The sequence below is a fragment of the Fundulus heteroclitus genome, chromosome 2, assembly GCF_011125445.2.
Source record: "Fundulus heteroclitus isolate FHET01 chromosome 2, MU-UCD_Fhet_4.1, whole genome shotgun sequence".
In the NCBI taxonomy this organism is placed as follows: Eukaryota; Metazoa; Chordata; class Actinopteri; order Cyprinodontiformes; family Fundulidae; genus Fundulus; species Fundulus heteroclitus.
The window spans coordinates 32,459,710-32,479,529 of record NC_046362.1 but is presented as its reverse complement, the minus strand read 5'-3'; the positions used below and the strand labels follow the sequence as shown (position 1 = coordinate 32,479,529).

Sequence of the window (19,820 nt, the reverse complement as noted above, 5' to 3'; positions counted from 1 at the left end):
CGCATTTTAAATTCTCCCTTAAAATAAATAAATAAATAAATTATTATTATTATTATTATTATTATTATTATTATTATTATTATTATTATTATTATTATTATTATTATTATTAATAATAATAGTAATAATAATAATAATAATAATAATAATAATAATAATAATTCCTTTTAAAAAACAGTAAAGTAAGAAGCTGAGTTTTTATTTAAACTACTGGCCACTAATGAAATACAATGGTTCATTCCTATGCTGCGAAAAGTTACTTATCTGTAAAAACACAAAATAACTGCTAAAATTTTGCTTTTCTATTTAATATCATAAAGATTTTGACACACCTATCAACTTAAACAATTAAATAGTACGTGATGAGATGAGATAACTGAAAACAAACATTACATTTGTTTTAATTCGATTTTATTTTGGATGGATATATGTAAAGGACCCAGAGATAAAAATAAGTAATAAATAACAATTCATACCGACAGATATGGCCTGAGAATTACGAAATTGTTGACATTTTGAGGACTGTTTCGTTGAATACTTGGTGTTTTTTTTCCGTTCCTCTGATTCATTTAAAACCTAATGTGTTATGCTGTAACTTTTGGACTGACGTGTTGTTCCATATATAGTGTGACGTTACCGTGAAAACACCAACCGACCGATTCTGCTTTTCCCACAGTTCACAAAACATTTGCTACGTCTAGATCTATGCTCCGAATGCAACCGGATCCTCGGCGCATGCGTACATTCTAAAAAACGATTTGCACAACAGCGAAGCATCAAAGATGGCGGGAGCCCCCGACCCGCTGGAGGACATGCTGTCCACCGAGGTGGACGAGAAGGCGGTCAGCGACCTGGTGGGCTCCCTGGAGTCCCAGCTGGGCGACAGAAAACCTCCCGCGGCTTCTGATCCGAACGGGAAGCGGGACGTGGCGGTGGCCGGCCACCTCTCAGGGAAAGCGGGGTCTTCGGAGCCTCAACAAGGGCACCAAACTGCGGGGTCGACCCGGGAACCCGGCGCCAACCAGCCTCTCTCGGAACAGACCGTTCCCTCCGCCGTTACCGCCGGGACGATAAGAAACACCGGGACCGGGCTGCAGCCGGTAGGAGCTCCCCCTCTGACCGCGTTACCCGCACCGGTAACTCTGAGCAGCCAGCCCGCTGCTAGCTTCCCCCGGGCTGCCGTCCTGGCTCCCAGCCCGTTGGAGGCGATCCGGACCTCCTCTCCCAGCGTACAGTCGCTGAACGGGAGCCCCGGGGCCGTCAAGGTGGAGGGCTCACCCGGCCCCCCACCACCCAGCGGGTCTGTGGGTTCACAGCCTGGACCTCCTGCCCCCCAGTCCCCGGCGGGCTCCCCCGCCGTGACCCTGCAGGGACACCCCAGCCCCGTGATCAGCGCCGCCCAGAATGGTTTGGACCCCAAAGGTTCTCCCTCCCTTCCAGCCGCTCAGGTCCTGAACCACAGCAACCCTCTGATGCACACCAAGCTGCTGGTGACCAGCACCCCCCCTCCAGCTGCAGCCCAGGCCTCCATCATCCAGACCCAAACCGGGTCCGCCACCACTCTGGCGGGGGCCAAATCCGCCATCAATGGGGTGGCGCAGCCTGCCTTGGGGGTGGTGAGGCCGGCCGGCGCTCCTGTTGGAGGTGCCACTTCCATCCAGCCGCAGAGACCCGGACTGGTGACCGCTACGACCCGGGCGGTTGCCCCCCAGACCACCCTCGCTGTTCGGCCCCAGCAGCAGACCACCATTCAGCTGCCACCTGGCTTCACCATGCCTCCAGGTGAGTCCACACCTGTCAATGGGTCACCTGATCACGTGTTGGGGTTGATGTGCTTGCTGATTGGTGGGTCTCCTGATGGTGGGTCCTGGTTCTGGTCCAGCTCGTCAGAACCCGTTGATTAAAACTGTTTATCTGAACCAAAGATCCAAACGTTCTTCTGACTCATCTGCCGTCTCCTGCTGTTTTCTGTGTTTATGGAGCAGATGGTTCGGTCGCAGGTTGGAAATTGGTGCAGCACCAGGCTGTTCTTGTGATTTTCTGCTATTTCTAATGAGAAATTATGCCCCCCCCCCTACTCTAAACATTTTTCAGGGCTCTATTGTCGGCTGATCAATCAAACCAGCGACTTTTATTTTTATTTAATCCAGAATTAAAAATTTCTATCATTTTTTTGCTTATCCAATGTGAGTGTATGTGTATATATATATATATATATATATATATATATATATATATATATATATATATATATATATATATATATATATATAAGGGCTGGGTATCATTTAGGATGAGCCGATTCGATCTGATTCTTGATACTGAGCTTGATTTGATTTGACTCCAATATCGATATTTATTAATTATTAATTAATTAATGCTCAAAGTCATTCAATCAACAAAACCAGCCACATATTTTATTTATGTTCAATTTATTGAAAACTGACATATTAACAGGAAAATAAAGTGCATTTGGTTTAATGTTCAATATCACAGAAACCAAAAACGTCTGATTTCTAAAATCCTGTTGGCCGTTCCGCAAATTCGTCTCACTTGCTCTTCCTCGCTGTGAACAGTAATGACGCGTTGTAATAACGCCCTCTAGGGGTTGGGAGTTATATTGACATTGAAAGGCAGAATATCGATATTAAATCGTTTTTAAAAACATCAATATGAGTCTTTGTATCAGTCTTTATGCACAGTCCTAATATATATATATATATATATATATATATATATATATATATATATATATATATATATATATATATATATATATAAATATATAAATAAAAGCCAGGTCAGTTAGAGCCGATTCTCTGAATGCACAATGTTCCCAGGTTCTCAGCAGATTCGTTCATGGCGTCGTTAATAACTCCTCGGAGGCGTTTTTTGGAGCTAACGTCCCTTCCGACAGGTTCCGAAACCGCAGCCGCTGAGAAAATGTGATCTCAGTTAAAACCTTAACAGCTTTTCCCTCTGAGACATGTTGAGAGAGACTTTGATGGGGATTCAGAACCATAATGATCTATTGTTAGTGCTGTCGTCTGAAAATGAGCCCATTAGCTGATAAAGACTATAAGCACGCTGATGTGTTTGGCTGGTGCAATCAAGTAGTTTAAAAAAAAAAATTATACAATCAAGATGATGTGTAGTTAATCATGGTAACGCATAATGACAATAAAGCTTGATCTCTGCAGCCAAATGGATTTTGTTTGGAGCGGCTGTCTTCCTGCAGGGTGGTTTCGCTTGTAGCGGTGCCGTTTATTCCCCTCTTTGTGACTTTCCAATTCCTTCTCCCACAAAGTGAAATCTATCCTGACATCGATCATCCCATCCGTGATACAGGTGTTGATTGGTCTCACTCTTCCTCCAAAAGCAGCTTAAGCTGTCTAACATCACTGGATCGAGGCTCCTAACTTCCCCGACGTTCCCTAATGAGGCCGTTCCAGCAGCCGTGTCTTTAGAGCGTGTTTGTAAAAGGGTTGGAGGATATGGACTTAAAATGTTATCGCAATGTATTGAGGTGCTATTGTGATAATTGATAAAATCGACAATAAAACATTATTTACAGCTTCCTAGGTAACTGTGTGGCTGTGACTGCATGTCAGTTAGCCCAATAAACATAAATACTGTGCTTAAAAAAACATTTAATAGTGTAACATTTAACATATTGTCAATCACGGTGGAAAAGACTCTCTGCCCAAGATGAGGCCTTAAAGTCTCTAAAGTTTCTGCTGGGCTCTTCTTCCTTTGACGCTGCCATTATTTAAGTATTAATTAACTTTTTGAAGACCACTGATACCATCCCATACCATGATACTACCTCTATCCCCAAATAGGGCTGGACGATATGGCTTAAAAATAAAAAAAATAGTCCTTTCCATTTCCCAAATTAAATTATTTTAAAAACTTGCTTTTGTTTCAAGCATTTTGTCTGGGAGTTTGTCTGAATTCAAAGTAATTAAATGCTGTGAAAGATGCTTGTAAAACAAGATGGCGGCCATTTTTGACAATGAAAATATAACAAAAAGTTTGCTGCTAGCGGTTTTACACAATGAGCCACAAACGGGCTTCACTTCACTGGTGCAACTTTAAACTAACTTAAAGAAAAAAGCAAATTAAAGTGTCATGTATTATGGTAAAAAAATTTTATATAATATATTTATCTAAACATATATCCAGCATTGCTGCTGCTCTCCTCATGGATGCCCAATGAGTGCATTGACAAAATAAAATCCAAATAGTCCAAAAAGCCTGTCCAGATCAGGCTTTTTTTTCCCGTAGTTCCTGCAGATTCTTCATATCGTTTCATGACGCTCTGCAGAGACGGAGAGAAGCATGCAAATCCCTTCTGATCTTTTGCAGAGACACTTTTAATTTTAACCAGTTCTGTAGTTACAGCGTCTTCCGACTGTCTGGACCTTTTCTGGACTGTGTTTCATCCTGAATCCAGGGGTTGATGTGGGAGAGCCGATTAGAGGAAGCTGAGAACAAAGAGAAGAGCAGAAAATAAAAAAATACATTTTTGATGAAGCTGTGGGGATCCAGCGGATCAGATCGACCGGTTTTTCCTTCAGAGTCACTTCCAGCCCGGCGGTTCTGATTCTTTCCGCCTGTAGAGCCGCTTTCGATCAATGGCTGTGATCCTTCTCCCCTGCAGGCATGGTTCTGGTCCGGACCGAGACGGGTCAGCTGGTCTTGGTTCCTCAGCAGGCTCTGGCCCAGGCTCAGGCCAAGCTGCAGCAGGGGCAGACGGTGGTGACCCAGAGACCCGCGGCGCCGCTGGCCGCACCCACCATCCGGGTCAGCACCGCCCCCACGGTGAGTGTTCTCCATGCCTGATGTGGGTTCATCAGAACTGGACTGAATATCGTCGTAAATTCTGAGTAATAAATCTGTAACTTCTAAATTATTTGGTTCTGAAACTAACTGTTGTTTTTATTTTTCCTTCTCTCTTGTCTGCAGGCGCCCGGAGGCCCCCAGGCGGTCCGGCTGGCTTCACCCACTCCCACCAGAATAGTCCAGTCTCCCTCCACCGCCACTGTACAGGTGAGTTCACCTGCCGTGAGGTGGAACAGGTGAAGGGACGGATCACGGCTCCGCTTCACACGGTCCAAACCTCAGGAAGGCAGAGTAGTTACAGTTTGTATTCTGGAAAACCGATCAGAGGGGGGCCTCCTGTGACTTGGATCAGCTGCTGCAGAACGTGTCTGTCACTTCCTGGTTGATTGCGATTTCTGTCATGATGACATCACCAAACAACTGTTGGCTCATGCGGCTCCTAACTGGGTCACATTACAACCGCAGACCTCGGAGTATGTTACTGGGATGTTATGTGGACAGCAAAAAACGAAGTTAAGGGAACAAGGTTTTCTCTAAAAAACCCTTGGATAAAATAAAATAACACATTAATGCATTTTTACAAATAAAAATCTGGAAAGTGCGGAGTGCATTTTACTAGTCAACCTCCCTGAGTCTAAATTTCAATTCAATTCAATTCAATTCAATTTTATTTATATAGCGCCAAATCATGAAACATGTCATCTCAAGGCACTTTACAAAATCAAGTGGGCCTAAAGTTGAGTTTTGATCTGAGCAGAGCAGCTTGTTCTTAATTGGGTTTTCTAAATGGCTTGTGGCAAACCGCAAACAGGACCTCTTATCACTTTCTTAAACGGTGTTTTTTTCTTTTTACCGTCCGTCGATAAGAACCAGATTTGGTCAATTTTTAGTGGACAGGCAGGGTTCCCGCGGATCCTTAAAAAGTATTAAAAGTCATTGAATACTGTAATATAAAACTAAGGCCTTAATTAGCATTAAAATGTCTTAAATCAGTCTTTCTTAGGTCTTAAAATTGTTACCAGGTCATAAATAGGATTTTATTTTTGTAATCCTTACCAAACAGTAAAATAATTTACACGATTATATATTTTTAAATTTACCAAACGGCTCAACGTAACCATTATAGGTTCTGTCCCGATAGCGGAACCAATAAAAACTGTTGCGGCCGGACCATAGCTGCAAAAAAGAGTTGGCACTGGTTATGTTGTGGTTTTTAAAACTGATTTATAGTTTATTTTAGTAGGGAACAAAACAAAGTTTGTGAATTCAGTTCAGTACTTGTTAAAAATATATCTGTAATTTGTGTGTTTTTTAGCTTTCTTCCTATATTTTAAACATGTCTACTGGGCCAGAAAGTAATGGTTTATGTTAAAATAAACATTTGGGTGAAGTTGTCGCAACCTGGTTTATCTTGTTTATCGTCAAGTTGGTCTTATCTTTTTATTTCGAGTGGCATTAAAAAGTCTTAAAAAGTCTTACATTTAAATTGTCTTATGCTGTAGGAACCCTGGACAGAACCTAACCCAGCTTTAAACCTCTCCACAATGCTCTAAAAACAAAATTATAACAGCTGCACTACTGGTTTAAGATTACACCCATGTGGACGCTCTTTACCAATTATCAGATCTTCAGATTGAGGGTCAGAACCGGTCATGGGTCCCACCAAAGCTCTGAACCGGTTCTCACCATGTTCCTCTGTCTCCTGTAGCCCCTCACGGTTCCTGCTGCTGGACCCGTGAAGATGGCGGCGCCTCAGAAGACCCCCACGGTGATCACGGCGGGAGTGACGCCGACAGTCAAGCCTGCTCCCCTGGCCGCCGCTGCCACGCCGCCTCCCGCTGCGGCGCCGGGGTCCCGGGCCCCCGTGGTGTCGCAGGTCGGCCCCTTGTCTGCTCTAAATGTTTCCTGACTGCCCCTGCAGGTTTTTTAACGCACGTTTGTGCCCAACAGGAAATGCAGGAAAACGTGAAGAAATGCAAAAACTTCCTGTCCACGCTCATCAAGCTGGCGTCTCACAACTCCCCGTCCCCGGAGACGTCCAAGAATGTGAAGGCCCTCGTCCAGGACCTCCTTGTAAGAAGTTAAAATCCGGTCTCTGCTGTCCTTTCTTCAGCAAACCTGTTTAATATGGGATTTTAAAAAAATAACAGCAAGGTTTTTTTTTACTTTATTACCAGAGGCCAATTTAATGCCATCCAGATTAAGTGATTGATTAAGAAGTTAGTTGACCATGTATTACTGGAGCGACTGTAGAACTGTGTCGGCCATTTTGGTTCAGTGCCTAACTGGTTTAAGTCTTACATGAAGTACAGGAACTTTTTTGTGTCAGTAGGTAACTTTTAATCGGATTTGAAAAAAAAAAAAAATCACATATGGGGTTTCCCAAGGATCAGGATCCTACTTGCTCCCACTAACTCGGACTATAACGAACAGTAGTTACATAACTACACAGATGACACACGGCTCTACATCGCAGAACAAATCAATGTGCGTGTGTGACATATCTTTATGTGATTAAATTTGGGCCAAAGTAGCGATCAGTAGTCCGCCTTTTCTTATGTTTTCATCGTGAACTTTGAATTGTCTGGCTTTCTTCATGTTTACCTGGAGTTCTCGCTAAGGTGTCTCTCTGTACGTCTTCACGCTTTAACACACGTGTTTGTGCTCAGGACGCAAAGATTGAACCTGAGGAGTTCACGTCTCGACTGCAGGCTGAGCTGAAGTCCTCCCCACAGCCCTACCTCATCCCCTTCCTCAAGGTACCTGTCCTGTTAAAATACCTGCGGTTAAAGTTGCACTGTCAAACAAGGGCAGATGATGTAAATGCAATTAAAACCTCATATCTACAGTAATTAAATGTTATGTTTGTTATTATCATATAATACATATAAGTTAATAGCTATGTTTATTAACTAGACCATAATTAACTTCAGTTATCAAAGAAATGAGATTAGATAAATGGAACTGATGTGTTATGCAATGTTAACATAGGATTAAGTTAACAACATGATTTTACCGTATTTTTCAGACTATAAGCGCACTTTTTTCCCACATTTTGTCTGATCTTGCGACTTATAGTCAGGTGCAACGTATATCATCTATATAACATGTTTTTAAATGGTAACTCATACCGACCAACATGAACCAAGGAGTAAACAGTACCGTCTATAGCTGCAAGAGGGCGCTCTAGGCATGCGAAAGCTATGCTGCTCCTGTACCGCTTAAGCTAGCGGTAGCTTTCGTTATCCGGATGGTTTACAGCTTCACTGATATACGTTCAGGAGCTTTACCGACCGTGTTTCGTGTTATTCTGCATGTTGTGGATGCAGCTGTGTAGTTTAATAAGTTACCTTACCAGATTAAATATTAGTTTCTGGTCTTGAATTTTGTGAAATAATTTTCTAAATAAATGCAATTTATAGCTTGGTGTCAAATATAGTAAATAATAACACATACTGAAAAATACGGTTTGTGTTCATTAGTTGTTAATAATGTCATCGATCAGATGTTAAAGTCCCGGTGTGTTAGGTTTTTACACTGGTGCACCATGAATGAGTTACAAACTACCTCACCGTTAAGCGTGTAATAACTACTGCAGAAGTCGCGAGGGATTCATAAATGTGACAAATTAGGCCTGTCACGATAACACATTTTGTTGGAAAATCTATAAAATTATCACAATAAACCATAATATTCAAGCTTTTTCAACTATAATGTTTTACCAGCCAAAATATTATTTCTGACTGACCCTTGCTTTAAATCTCCACATAATCCCGCTACGTAATTAGCCTGAGCTAAATGCTAGCCGTTAGCAAACCGACACAACGTAGCTGGTGTCGTTCTCGCGTCACATGTGTGAGTGTTTGTGTACTTGCGCGTTTGTCATACATACTGACAGCAGAGGAACATAAAGAAGCTTCCACTGAAATGATGACTGAAAAACACGACTTATTTGGTACAAACATTTACTCGCCGTGTGGCAGCTAGCCCTCTGAAATCTACTTAGCAAAGGGAGAATTTACTCGCATTTGATGTCTGTCGAGTGTTAATTTCAGACCCTGCACCCACCCCTCCGGCAGGTTGAGTGTTGTTTGTTTATTTTAAAAGCCTGGATGTTTGAGAGCAACATAAAACGGTCAGTAAAGTTCCCGTCTGGGGAAAAAACCTCCCGGTCAACAAGCTAACGGTAGCTTGTCTTTAGCTTGACCCAACTACGGTAGCTGGTTAATGGCCTGCGCCCCTCCTTAGAGCTGCATCACACAACGCTCCTCCTTTCTGTTGTGAGTTTATTAGACTTTGACAGAATATGTTAGATTTTTGCTAATTAAAAGCTAAATTAGTTGTCCCTTTAACTAAGTTATTTGAAGTTTATTACCATAGTCATGGTTCAGTACGTATTCATGTTTCAAAGTCACGCTTCGATACGCTTCAATCAGGAAATCTTTTTAGATTTATGAAATAATTTTTATTTTATGTTCTAAAAGTGTAAAGTATAGAACTGACTGTAGATTTTTGTTTGGATTTATTTCTATGAACATAGTAGTATAAGCGGAGACGCCTGGATAGATCGGTTATAACCCAATACAACAGTCAATGTCGAGGTTTAGACATTTTTAAATAAGACTATATATATATATATATATATATATATATATATATATATATATATATATATATATATATATATTTTATTTTATTTTATTTTTTTTTTTTTTTTTTTTTTCCCCAGTGTCCTGTCTAGCAATGTGGCAATAGGAATTGATGTTTAAATGCCAGTTAGAGCTCAACAAATTTTGCTTTCACAAGTGGAGCAATCAGCTTTCGCCATAGTGCTCCGCTTGATTTATGCATTTAAATAGTTTTATTGTGATTCCTGCGGGGAGAATTTCAAATTATGTGGACACTATGGTGGGAAAGTAGGAGAGTAAAGGAAGAACAAGAAGAGAAAAAAAAGAAAGAGGAGGTGAAAGAAAGAAGAGATAAAAGGGAGAGAATGATAAAACGTCTTCCGTCTGCTTCATCACCTGGAAAGAGACACAAAAAGAACAGCACAACCAACAGACATAAAGCAACAGATACAATAGAGTAACAATTGCTAAATCATATGTATTATTATTATTATTTAAGCTGACATGAGTAAAGTGATACCTGAGAAAAGAGGGTGAAATAAATAAATAAATAAATTACTTTCTTTCTGTATATAAGTGAACACTTAGAACCTGGATCCCAGCACCTGTGGGTGTTTGTACCTGATATTTTCTGTATGGGCACACGTTCTGTAGCACCATTAGAAGTTAGTTGCATTAATTATAGCTGGGGCATTTGGTTTTAAAACCCATTTTTATCTACGGATAAGATTAGCAAACCTTTCCCAGCCGCTTCCTGTAGTGATTAACGCTGCGTACCTCCTCAGAAAAGCCTCCCGGCTCTGCGTCAGACTCTGCTCAACAGCCAGCAGTCTCTGACAACGGCTCCGCCCACCACCTCGGCTCCGCCTCAGACTGTCGCCGCCGCCACCATCATCAGGCCGCTGCAGCCCGTCAACACGGCAGGAACCACGGTCCGCCTGAACCCGCCTGTCGCTAACACGGCGGCTGTGGTACGCTCAGCCACGTGTTCTCCGGTGGGGTTTTCGTCGCAGCGCTGATTTAATGTTGACAGGAAGCTGAACAACATAATGATGTGTCTCGGTTTCTGCTCCAGGCGATGGGCAGAACTGCAGTCCAGACTATCCAGGCCCGCTCTCCCGTGGTCCTCAGTCAGCCACTCAGACATCAAGGTGAGGATGTATCCTACGCAACCACCTGGCTGATTATTGGCGCTCTCTCGGTGTGTTGATGTCTTCATACCTGCTCTCTGCGTGCAGCCACGCTGTTACGAGGTCCCTCGACCATGGCGGGTAAACCTCCTGTCCACCTGGGAGCCCAGGCCAATCAGAAGAAACCGACCGATCCAGGGGGCGGGACCTTCAGGTGAGTCCAAGCCTTCGTTTTAAACCTGATAATTTCCCATGTTTGTTTGAGCCAGTAACTGCAGGGTCTAAATAATGATCCAAATCGGCATCACTAGACTGTGTTAGTGGTCGCTGTAGTAAAATCCTAGCCTGACTCTAGCCAGATGTATGTCGTTCCGCCTAGCTCCGCTCACATCCATCTGGGACACCGCCATAGGAATTGCCTTTATTGAAGGCTGGGCCTTATCAAAAATCCTTGCATATGATTGGATAAGCCACTTGTCTGTCATCTTTATCGACGTGCTATTTCAACCACTCACACTGAAGCTAACCCGTGACGCTGATGAGAGCGACGCAGGGAAAAAAAATTTTTTTTATGTATTTGCGGCTCTAGTGGCACGCGTTTTATTGACAGTGAGCTGACAGGAAGAGGGGGGAAGACAGGCGGCAAAGTGCCGCGGGTCGGAGTCGATCCCGGGCCGACCGCGTTGAGGACTAAAGGCCTCCTAATATGGTTCACGCTAACCGCTCCGCCACAGGCGCGCCCCAAAAAACAAAACTCGCTAAATCCGGTCAGGAGAAGGGTGAAAACATGGTTTCCACCAACAAAAGCCTTCAGAGCCGTTCTCTGATGTTCTTTTAATGAAACAATATTAGGTAGATTGGACAACACGGAAGAAATAGCAGCATCAATGTTAACGCTTGCTTCCTCGATGCGAGCCGCCATTGTTATCAAAACAGTCTCACGTCACGGTCGCTTCTCCACTACGTCACATCTATGAAACTCCAGCCCTGCGTCCTGATTGGCTGGACAATAAAATTGGTTGGAGAAATCACTCTCTATGGGAGATGTCCCAGATGGATGTGAGTGAAGCTAGGTGGAGCGACATCAATCTGGCTTGAGTCAGGTTAGTAAAATCCAGCCCTAAAGTTTTAAACTGCGGATGAGAATCTTCCGGTTCAGTGCGGCTGCAGGAACTTTTATCCGGGATCGTGTAGAAACCATTTTCACAAGGCGTCTGAGTTTGTCTCAGATCAGGTGTTTCTGACGTTTTAGCCCAGTTAATTTGTCAGCGGCGTTAGTTTTCTCCCCTTGTTCTCACTGCCCCCTCCTCTTCTGCGGGATCCTGATGTAACAGACAAACTCACGTGTTACAGCAGGAAGACTGTAAGCAAAAACAAAACGTCACACTCAGCAGCTTTACCGGGTTTTATCAAAGTTATCGTTCAGTTTAAGAGAGTCAAATCTGAAAGATCCTCTCTCACAGAGACGATGACGACATCAACGACGTGGCGTCCATGGCCGGGGTCAACCTTAACGAGGAAAATGCCCGTATCCTAGCAACAAGCTCGGAGCTAGTCGGCACGAAGATCCGGTCCTGTAAGGACGAATCCTTCCTGCCTCCGGGCCTGCTGCACCGCCGCATCCTGGACTCAGGTGAGTCCAATTTATGCGTCTTCACCACCAGGGGGAGCCACTGCACCACCGCCATTGCTTCATCATGGCTCCCTTTCAACATGTGTAATTGAATAGTGATAATAATAATTTTTTTGGTGCCATTCAAGAGAGCAACAGATGCTTAACGTTTTTTTTTTTTCTGGTGCTGCTGGGGAGGATCTGACGTGTCAGCATTGTTTCTGCTCTCACTGCTGCTGAGTCGGTTCTGTGCTGATGGGTCCGTCTGGTTCTGCTCCTCAGCCAAGAAGCTGGGAGTGACCGAGGTGCCGCTGGACGTCGTGAACCTCATCTCGCACGCCACCGAGTCCAGGCTGCGCTCGCTGCTGGAGAAGGCCTCTGTGATTGCTCAGCACCGCGCAGACGGAGCTAAGGTAAGAACCCGCGTGTGTAGCCTTTGTAGTGGCCCTATATTCCAGCCTGCTAAACTGATTTAATTGGGGAGGGGTAAACACAAGATATTATTGATGTGTTAATCGTGAGCCAGGATGCTGTCGGCTCTGTTGGTCCGGTAACTGCTGCACCGTCTTCCTCCGTCAGGATGAAGGGAGCCTGACCTACGAGCAGACGTCGGACGTTCGATCCCAGCTGCGGTTCTTCGAGGCGTTGGAGCGGATGGAGAAACAGCGAAAGGACGAACAGGAGCGAGAGATTCTGCTGAAGGCCGCCAAGGTACCAGACAGTCAATCTGTGGGAACGGATGCTCTGTTTATATGTACCTCACGCTCAGGTGTGAAGGACTGCTCCATCATCTGATGACAGGGATATATTAGGGCTGGACGATAATTCAATAACAATATGTATCGATGATAGAAAAAAGGGTCAATAAAGTTCAACAGAATAACACTTTTCCTTCTTTATGCATTCTAGCCATGTAGGTTAATATTGAAGTCGTTACATCGTCCCAACCAATCACAAAGCAGAACCAGAAACCAAGCCCCACCCCCTTCAAAGAGTTCAGAGAGCACGCGTTCTTTTTTTCTTATTTAAAAACGTGCAGGTCTGGTAAAAAGTTGGTTGAATTTGAAATTTAGTGTTTTCTGCATCTAAAAATAAGTCACTAAGCAACAGCATAAAATGTCCAGGGCTGCACTTCAAATACACTGCAAAAACGGAACTTAAAATAAGTAAAATGTTCTTAAAATGAATGTAGTCTTCCTTGATTTGAGCAGGTAAATAAGATGATCTGCCAATAGAATCAGATTTTTGCACTTAAAATAGAAATAATTAATCTCCATCGTCTTATTTCAAGTGCAGTATGTCTAATTATCTTATTTTAGGGGTAAAAATACTGGCGGATAATATTATTTACCTGCTCAAATAAACACTAATTTTAAGAACATTTTTACTTATTTTTAGATCCATGTTTTGCAGTGTATATGTTTTGAATTTGTTGATAATTCGCTATATCAATCAATATGATTTCTATTTTATCTATATATTTTTCTTTCTGTATCTCACAGCCCTAGTATATATAAACAGGTCTCACAGTAACATCAGTGGAGAGGTCAAACTTCAGCTGTATGATGACACCATTTGTTGGTTTAAAGCGCCTTCCATCAGAACCTTTTTTGAGTAGAAAAAAATAAAACTTAAAGAACTTTTGTCTTTCTTTCAGAGTCGGGCCCGACAGGAGGATCCGGAGCAGGCTCGATTAAAGCAGAAGGCTAAAGAGGTAACGGCTATGAATGGGCTCTGGTGCTGCAGCGGGGAAGAGGAAACATTCCAGATTTGGATTTGGAGATGTTCTTAAAGATTTAATTCCTCCTTTTGAGGGGTGAACATGAGTTCAAGAGGTTTCTGAAAGTTCTGTAAAAGGTCTACCTCTGGATTACAGTTCTGTTGTTGCTTGGTGAAAAAACCGGACCTGAACCAGAGAGTTACCGTCAGAGTAGATTTATGCTGCGTCACATGTGTCTGAGATCTAAAAATTATGTTTTGATTGTGAGTTCATTGTTAATCAGTATGGTGCTAACTACTGTTAGCACAGCTAGCTAAGGACTACCGTATTTTCAGACTATAAAGCGCACTTAAAATCCTTAAATTTTCTCAAAAACTAATGGTGCACCTGTATGTATGATTAAAGTTGTACTTACTGATGGATGCTATGTGGTACAATGTACTCAAAGAATATTTGGTGCGCCGTATGGTCCGAAAAACACGGCACATATTCCTCTGTATTTCAGAATCAGACGTACTTTAATAATCCCTGAGGGAAATTACTTCTTTCTGGGTTCAACACATTGACAGACAGAGGCTGTTCAGCTCTGTGTGCATTTCTGCTTTAATGAGATGCAAACCATCAGAAGAGCTGATAAACAGTGTTTATGCAGAACCTTTACTGTTTGTTGTATTAGCAACCGCCATGTTGGATTCTGGGGTCAGGACTGCTTATAGATCCCCGTTTCAAAACAGAATTCAAACTTCCGGGCGTGTTCTTGTGACATTTCCCTCTGCACTGCAAAAACAAAACTAAATATAAGTAAAAATGTCTTGAAATTAGTGTATTTGTCCTTGATTTTAGCAGGTAAATACCAGCTGTTTTTTTAACAGGACAGTGTGTAACTAATTTTGCTTTTATTGAACAAAATCAAGCAGTGCTTTTATAAATATATATATTCTGGCAAAGTCTAATAACATCAAATCAAAAATGAAAGTGTTCTCATAACTTAGTAGTTTATAAATGCATAGGTGTCGGTGTGCCCACTGGGAGGCGCCATGTTGCATCACTATTGATTTCAGAAGCTGAAAGGGGAAAACCTTGTCAGATATACGCATTTTTCCCCATTTGTTTCATATATAAAGACATCTTGTCTGTGGAGGCGGAGTAGAAAACAAGCAAAGACGAGCGTAGATCATTCTATTTGCTGTTTTCTGTTGAAATTGAGGACCATACGTACTCTTCGCCCAGCGAGAGGAAAGAGAAAGTAACCAAGAAAGAAAAAAGAAGTACTAACCGGGAGAAAACTAGAGTCTGCAAGACCGAGTCTCTACTGGTGTTTATATTTGCTTATTTTAGAGTCCAAATAGGCGATTGCATGTTCAGAAATGAGCCCAAAAAAACTCACAGGGATTTACGAGCGACTTAAAATAAAAAACTTGACAACAATGCCAAAAACCATTTCACACGATGGCCGTAGCTATTAGCTTTTAGCTAACACATGGAGGACATGTTGACATTGTCACATTTATGACACTACGCAGCTTCTGTAGTAGTTATTACGCACTTAACAGCGAAATTGTTTGTAATTCATTTAGCGCGCCACTAGATGGTACACCAGTGTGAAAAAAAATTAGCCTGTGAGACATTTGGGATAAAGCTTTGATTCTGAGATGCCATTTTTATATTTACTTTATTTAAAACAAAAACATATTGAGATACGTATCGCATATATTATTGTGGGTCTGTATCAGCAAGCCCTGGTCGTGTCACGCCTTCCTCTAACTTCCTGTCCTAACAGCTCTAACTTCCTGTCCTCGCACCTCTAACTTCCTGTCCTAACAGCTCTAACTTCCTGTCCTCACAGCTCTGACTTCCTGTCCTAACAGCTCTAACTTCCTGTCCTAACAGCTCTAACTTCCTGTCCTCACCGTTCTAACTTCCTGTCCTAACAGCTCTAACTTCCTGTCCTAACAGCTCTAACTTCCTGTCCTCACCGTTCTAACTTCCTGTCCTAACAGCTCAAACTTCCTGTCCTAACAGCTCAAACTTCCTGTCCTAACAGCTCTAACTTCCTGTCCTCGCAGCTCAAACTTCCTGTCCTAACAGCTCTAACTTCCTGTCCTCGCAGGTCTAACTTCCTGTCCTCGCAGCTCTAACTTCCTGTCCTAACAGCTCTAACTTCCTGTCCTCACAGCTCTAACTTCCTGCCCTCACAGCTCTAACTTCCTGTCCTCATCGCTCTAACTTCCTGTTTTCAGATGCAGCAGCAGGAACTGGCTCAGATGCGACAGCGAGATGCCAACCTCACGGCCCTCGCCGCCATTGGGCCGAGGAAGAAACGCAAGCTGGAGTCTGGAGGCGGAGCTTCAGGGAGCAGTGAGGTAATCAGTTTGTGTGACTTTGTGGTGATTTTGGGGGGGTGGGTAGTAACAGGAGAGTAAGCCTCACCCACAGCCCATGAGGTTGGAGTCTGACTTTTCTTTGTCCTGAGAGTGCACTGTCTCGCATGACCCCCCCCGCCACATCACCCCCCACCCCACCCCCCACCCCCACCCATCAGCCCCCCGGGGTATAATCCACCTAACAGAAGGGGGTCAGAGTCGGCCTGGGGAGCTAATGAGCCCCTCAGCCCTCCACACCCTGGAGGCAGCTCTGCAGAAATGAGCTTGGGGCTCTGACAGCGAGGGGAGGGGGGGGGGATTCCTTATGCTCCAAAAACCCCTCCCTTCTGCCCAGCTCACACTAACACCCCCCCCCCCCTTTTCCCCTCATATCCGGGGGCTAGGGGTTCAGACTGTTCTGCTGGAGAACCTTCACGACTTCCCACAAGGTTTCTCAGCTGGTTTCACTCGGTGTCTCAGATCCATAAAGATCATCTGAGCTCAGAGTGGGACGGCCTGACAGAGGTCCTAAAGGAACAGACTGTTCAGTCTGAGGTGATCCAGATTACTCCTCATACTCCAGGAGAAGGGAGAAGCTCTGCTGTTCTTGAATCCCTCCCCCAGCTGCAGGGCTTCCTTGGTGGAACGGTGGGAAACTCACACCCAGCGCCTCCAGGGCAGGGAGTCACCTGGCCTCCTGCTGCTGACACACCTGTACAGGAAGGATCCATGATCTCCTTCAAACTTCAGAAAAAAGTCCTTTTTTTTTTTTTTTTTTTTTACTTTTTTTTTCTTTTTTTGCAATGATCATGACCTGGATGACTGAGAATCTTCACCAGCACGTTCCTCAGAGAGTCTAGATCAGGGGCCTCCAACCTTTTCAGTCTAAAGAGCCATTTTTCCTACAGTCCACCTGAATTAAACTCGTTCAGAGCCGCAAATGTTGCCCGGCCTTTTGAAAAAAGACAAGTTATAATTTTTGCTAAAGATCTACTGTAGGAAATATGCTGTCATTGTTAAAGAAAACACCCTTTTTATGTCTATTTTGAGGTTTAAAAAAAAGAGGATGGACGGGATGCTGATATTTGTGGATAATGATGGAGAAACAAAAAATCATTGTTTCCAACATAATGAAAAAATATTGATTTAAAATAAAATTTTACTGGCACTTTTAGCATCATTCTGTTGTAAAAATTAAAAGCAATTATTCTAAGAAAAAACTGCATTATTATTACATATTATTGCATTTAAATAGCATAATAAAAATAGAATTTGTAGCCAAAGTTAATAAGAGCCACTGTGGAAGGTCACAGGGTGACTTCCTGTTTCCACGTAGGGCTGGGCGATATGGATTAAAAAATAAATCTCCGATTTTATCATACCAAATCTGATTAATCGATTTTTTTTTTTCGATTTTTTTTTTTTTCTTCCTTTTTGTTTCATAAAAAGAAATTATTTTAAAACCTTTCTTTTATGTCAAGCATTTCGTCAGGGAGTTGACCTAAATTCAAAGTGCAACTAAAAACAAGCTGTGAAACATGCTTGTAAAACAAGATGGCAGCCGTGCCATTATAAACAATGAAAATATAACAAAACATTTGCTGCTAGTGGTATTACACATTGAGCTAAGAACAGGCTTCACTGCACTTGTGAACTTTAAACTAAGTTAAAAAAAAAGTAAATAAGTAAATGAAGTACCTCGTATTATGGTAAAAAAAAGTTTCTACTTAACAATATTTGGACAATAATTTTGCCTAAACATATATTCAGCATCACATGCTGTTCTCTTCATGGAAACCCAATGAGTGTATTGGCAAAATAAAATCCAGATTTTCCAAAAATGAAATCTTAAAGAATTGTAAGTTCGAATTAATCGATTAAATCGATTTATCGCCCATCCCTATTTCCACGTAACTCTGGATCTACCCAGTTTGATGCTGCCCAGAACCAGTGACCCTGGAGAAATGATGTTATAAACTGATGGATCGGCTCTCGGAACCCCAAACAGGAGCAGAACCTTTGAACAGAGACCTTTTGACGTGTTGTGTATTTTGTTCTGTAGTTTGACGCCGCCTCATCCTCTCTACCTGTCCCCCCCCCCCCTCTCCTCAGGTGACGTCAGGATCCGGTACCAGCTCCCCCGCCTCCTCCTCCCGGCAGCAGCTGCGGCAGCGGATCACCCGGGTCAACCTCAGGGACTTCATCCTGTGTCTGGAGCAGGACCGCAGCACGGCTCGCTCTCTGACGCTCTACAAGGCCCTGCTGAAGTGACCAGCGCCCCGCTCCTCCAGCGGCCCGCGGCGCCCGCGGCGGTCCACGCTGGTTACCCTGACGGCCCGGTTGCAGAGCACTGCTGGTTCTGGTAAAGGAGCACTCTCAACCACCAGGACAGCTTTTTGGAGAGCGGTGCGAGAACCCGAAGCAAAAAAAAAAAAAAAAGAAACGCTGACGGTTCTGTTGGATTTCAGCTGTTCAGATCGGAGACGATAAAGACGGTTCCACCCGTCGCCTGCCACGACCCAGAGCTCGGTCCTGTCCTCCGCCTGGGGCCGCTCCGTCACCCTGGATGCTCCTTTAAATAGTTTTTTTTTTTTTTGTCCAGAACTGCACCAGAACCATGTCAGAACGCTTTTCTCACTCAGGGACAGTTTGGTTGTTTCTGCTCTCAGGCGACTGATCCGATCACCAGCGGATCAGTCGTATCGATGGGCCCCCGATAACCTCGATTGATTCTCAGTGATTCGGTCAGAGAAGCTACAGTGAGCCTGAATCATGTCGATTTAACTCCAGAACCACGTCTGGACCCAAACCCCTGCAGCCGCGAGGAACAGGTGAAAGCAGGTGTGTGTGTGGGTCAGAACAGGTGGAACAGCTTTTTTTTTTTTTTAAACTTTTGTTGTGACCGTTGCCATGTGTTGGACCGTGAGCTGCTCTGATTGGCTGCGCAGAACGGCCACGCCCCCCTCCAGACTCCAGCGCTGTACCTGAACAGGTGCCTTCTGAGTGGACTCTGAGTGTTTTTAAATGTTCCCGATGGTCGGCTCGGTCAGAGGAGGCTGCCATGGTGTGTGAGTGTGTGTGTGTGTGTGTGTGTGTGTGAGAGAGAGAGAGAGAGCCACATACTCAAAGGTTTAAAGGAACAGTTCAACAACTCACTTCCTGCTGACATCATCAACCATCAACCGGCCGGCTGTCAGCAGGACGTCCATTTAGGGTGACGTGTTGGAGCGTTCCCCCTGCAGGGAGCTGGTTCTCCGACACACAGGAACTCTCTCAGGTTCTGAAGGTCCGACATTCCTCCTCCTCCTCCTCCTCCTCCTCGTGGTCTCCCATGCCGGCGGACCCTGAGACTGGGCCGAACCTGGAATCTGTAGAACTCTGTAGACGGATCGCAGTCGGACTCTTTAAGCTTTAACGGCTTTTAGTTTGGATCTAGCTCCTGAGCTTCAGGACTTATTTATATTTCCTACATTCAGCCTGATGCAGTTTTACACCGTTTGTACCTTTGTTACAAAATGAAAT

The 19,820-nt window shown here is 43.7% G+C and overlaps 1 protein-coding gene across 1 annotated transcript; it reads left to right on the top strand.

Moving 5' to 3' along the window:
* The first annotated feature begins 641 nt into the window (after positions 1-641).
* LOC105929708 (transcription initiation factor TFIID subunit 4) lies at positions 642-18,614 on the top strand. The gene is made up of 15 exons (XM_012867594.3): positions 642-1,782; positions 4,664-4,824; positions 4,969-5,052; positions 6,554-6,721; positions 6,796-6,918; positions 7,515-7,604; positions 10,259-10,468; positions 10,549-10,624; positions 10,712-10,817; positions 12,067-12,236; positions 12,498-12,628; positions 12,795-12,926; positions 13,873-13,929; positions 16,176-16,298; positions 18,411-18,614. The coding sequence occupies exons 1-15, from the start codon at positions 783-785 to the stop codon at positions 18,567-18,569; spliced, it is 2,790 nt and encodes a 929-aa protein (XP_012723048.2). The 5' UTR covers positions 642-782; the 3' UTR covers positions 18,570-18,614.
* Positions 18,615-19,820: the final 1,206 nt, after the last annotated feature.

Coding starts and splice junctions, on each gene's coding strand:
- LOC105929708 (XM_012867594.3), top strand. CDS start 783: ATGGCGGGAGCCCCCGACCCGCTGGAGGACATGCTGTCCACCGAGGTG. Junction 10,625..10,711: donor TCAGCCACTCAGACATCAAG/GTGAGGATGTAT, acceptor CTCTGCGTGCAG/CCACGCTGTTACGAGGTCCC. Junction 12,927..13,872: donor TTCTGCTGAAGGCCGCCAAG/GTACCAGACAGT, acceptor TCTTTCTTTCAG/AGTCGGGCCCGACAGGAGGA.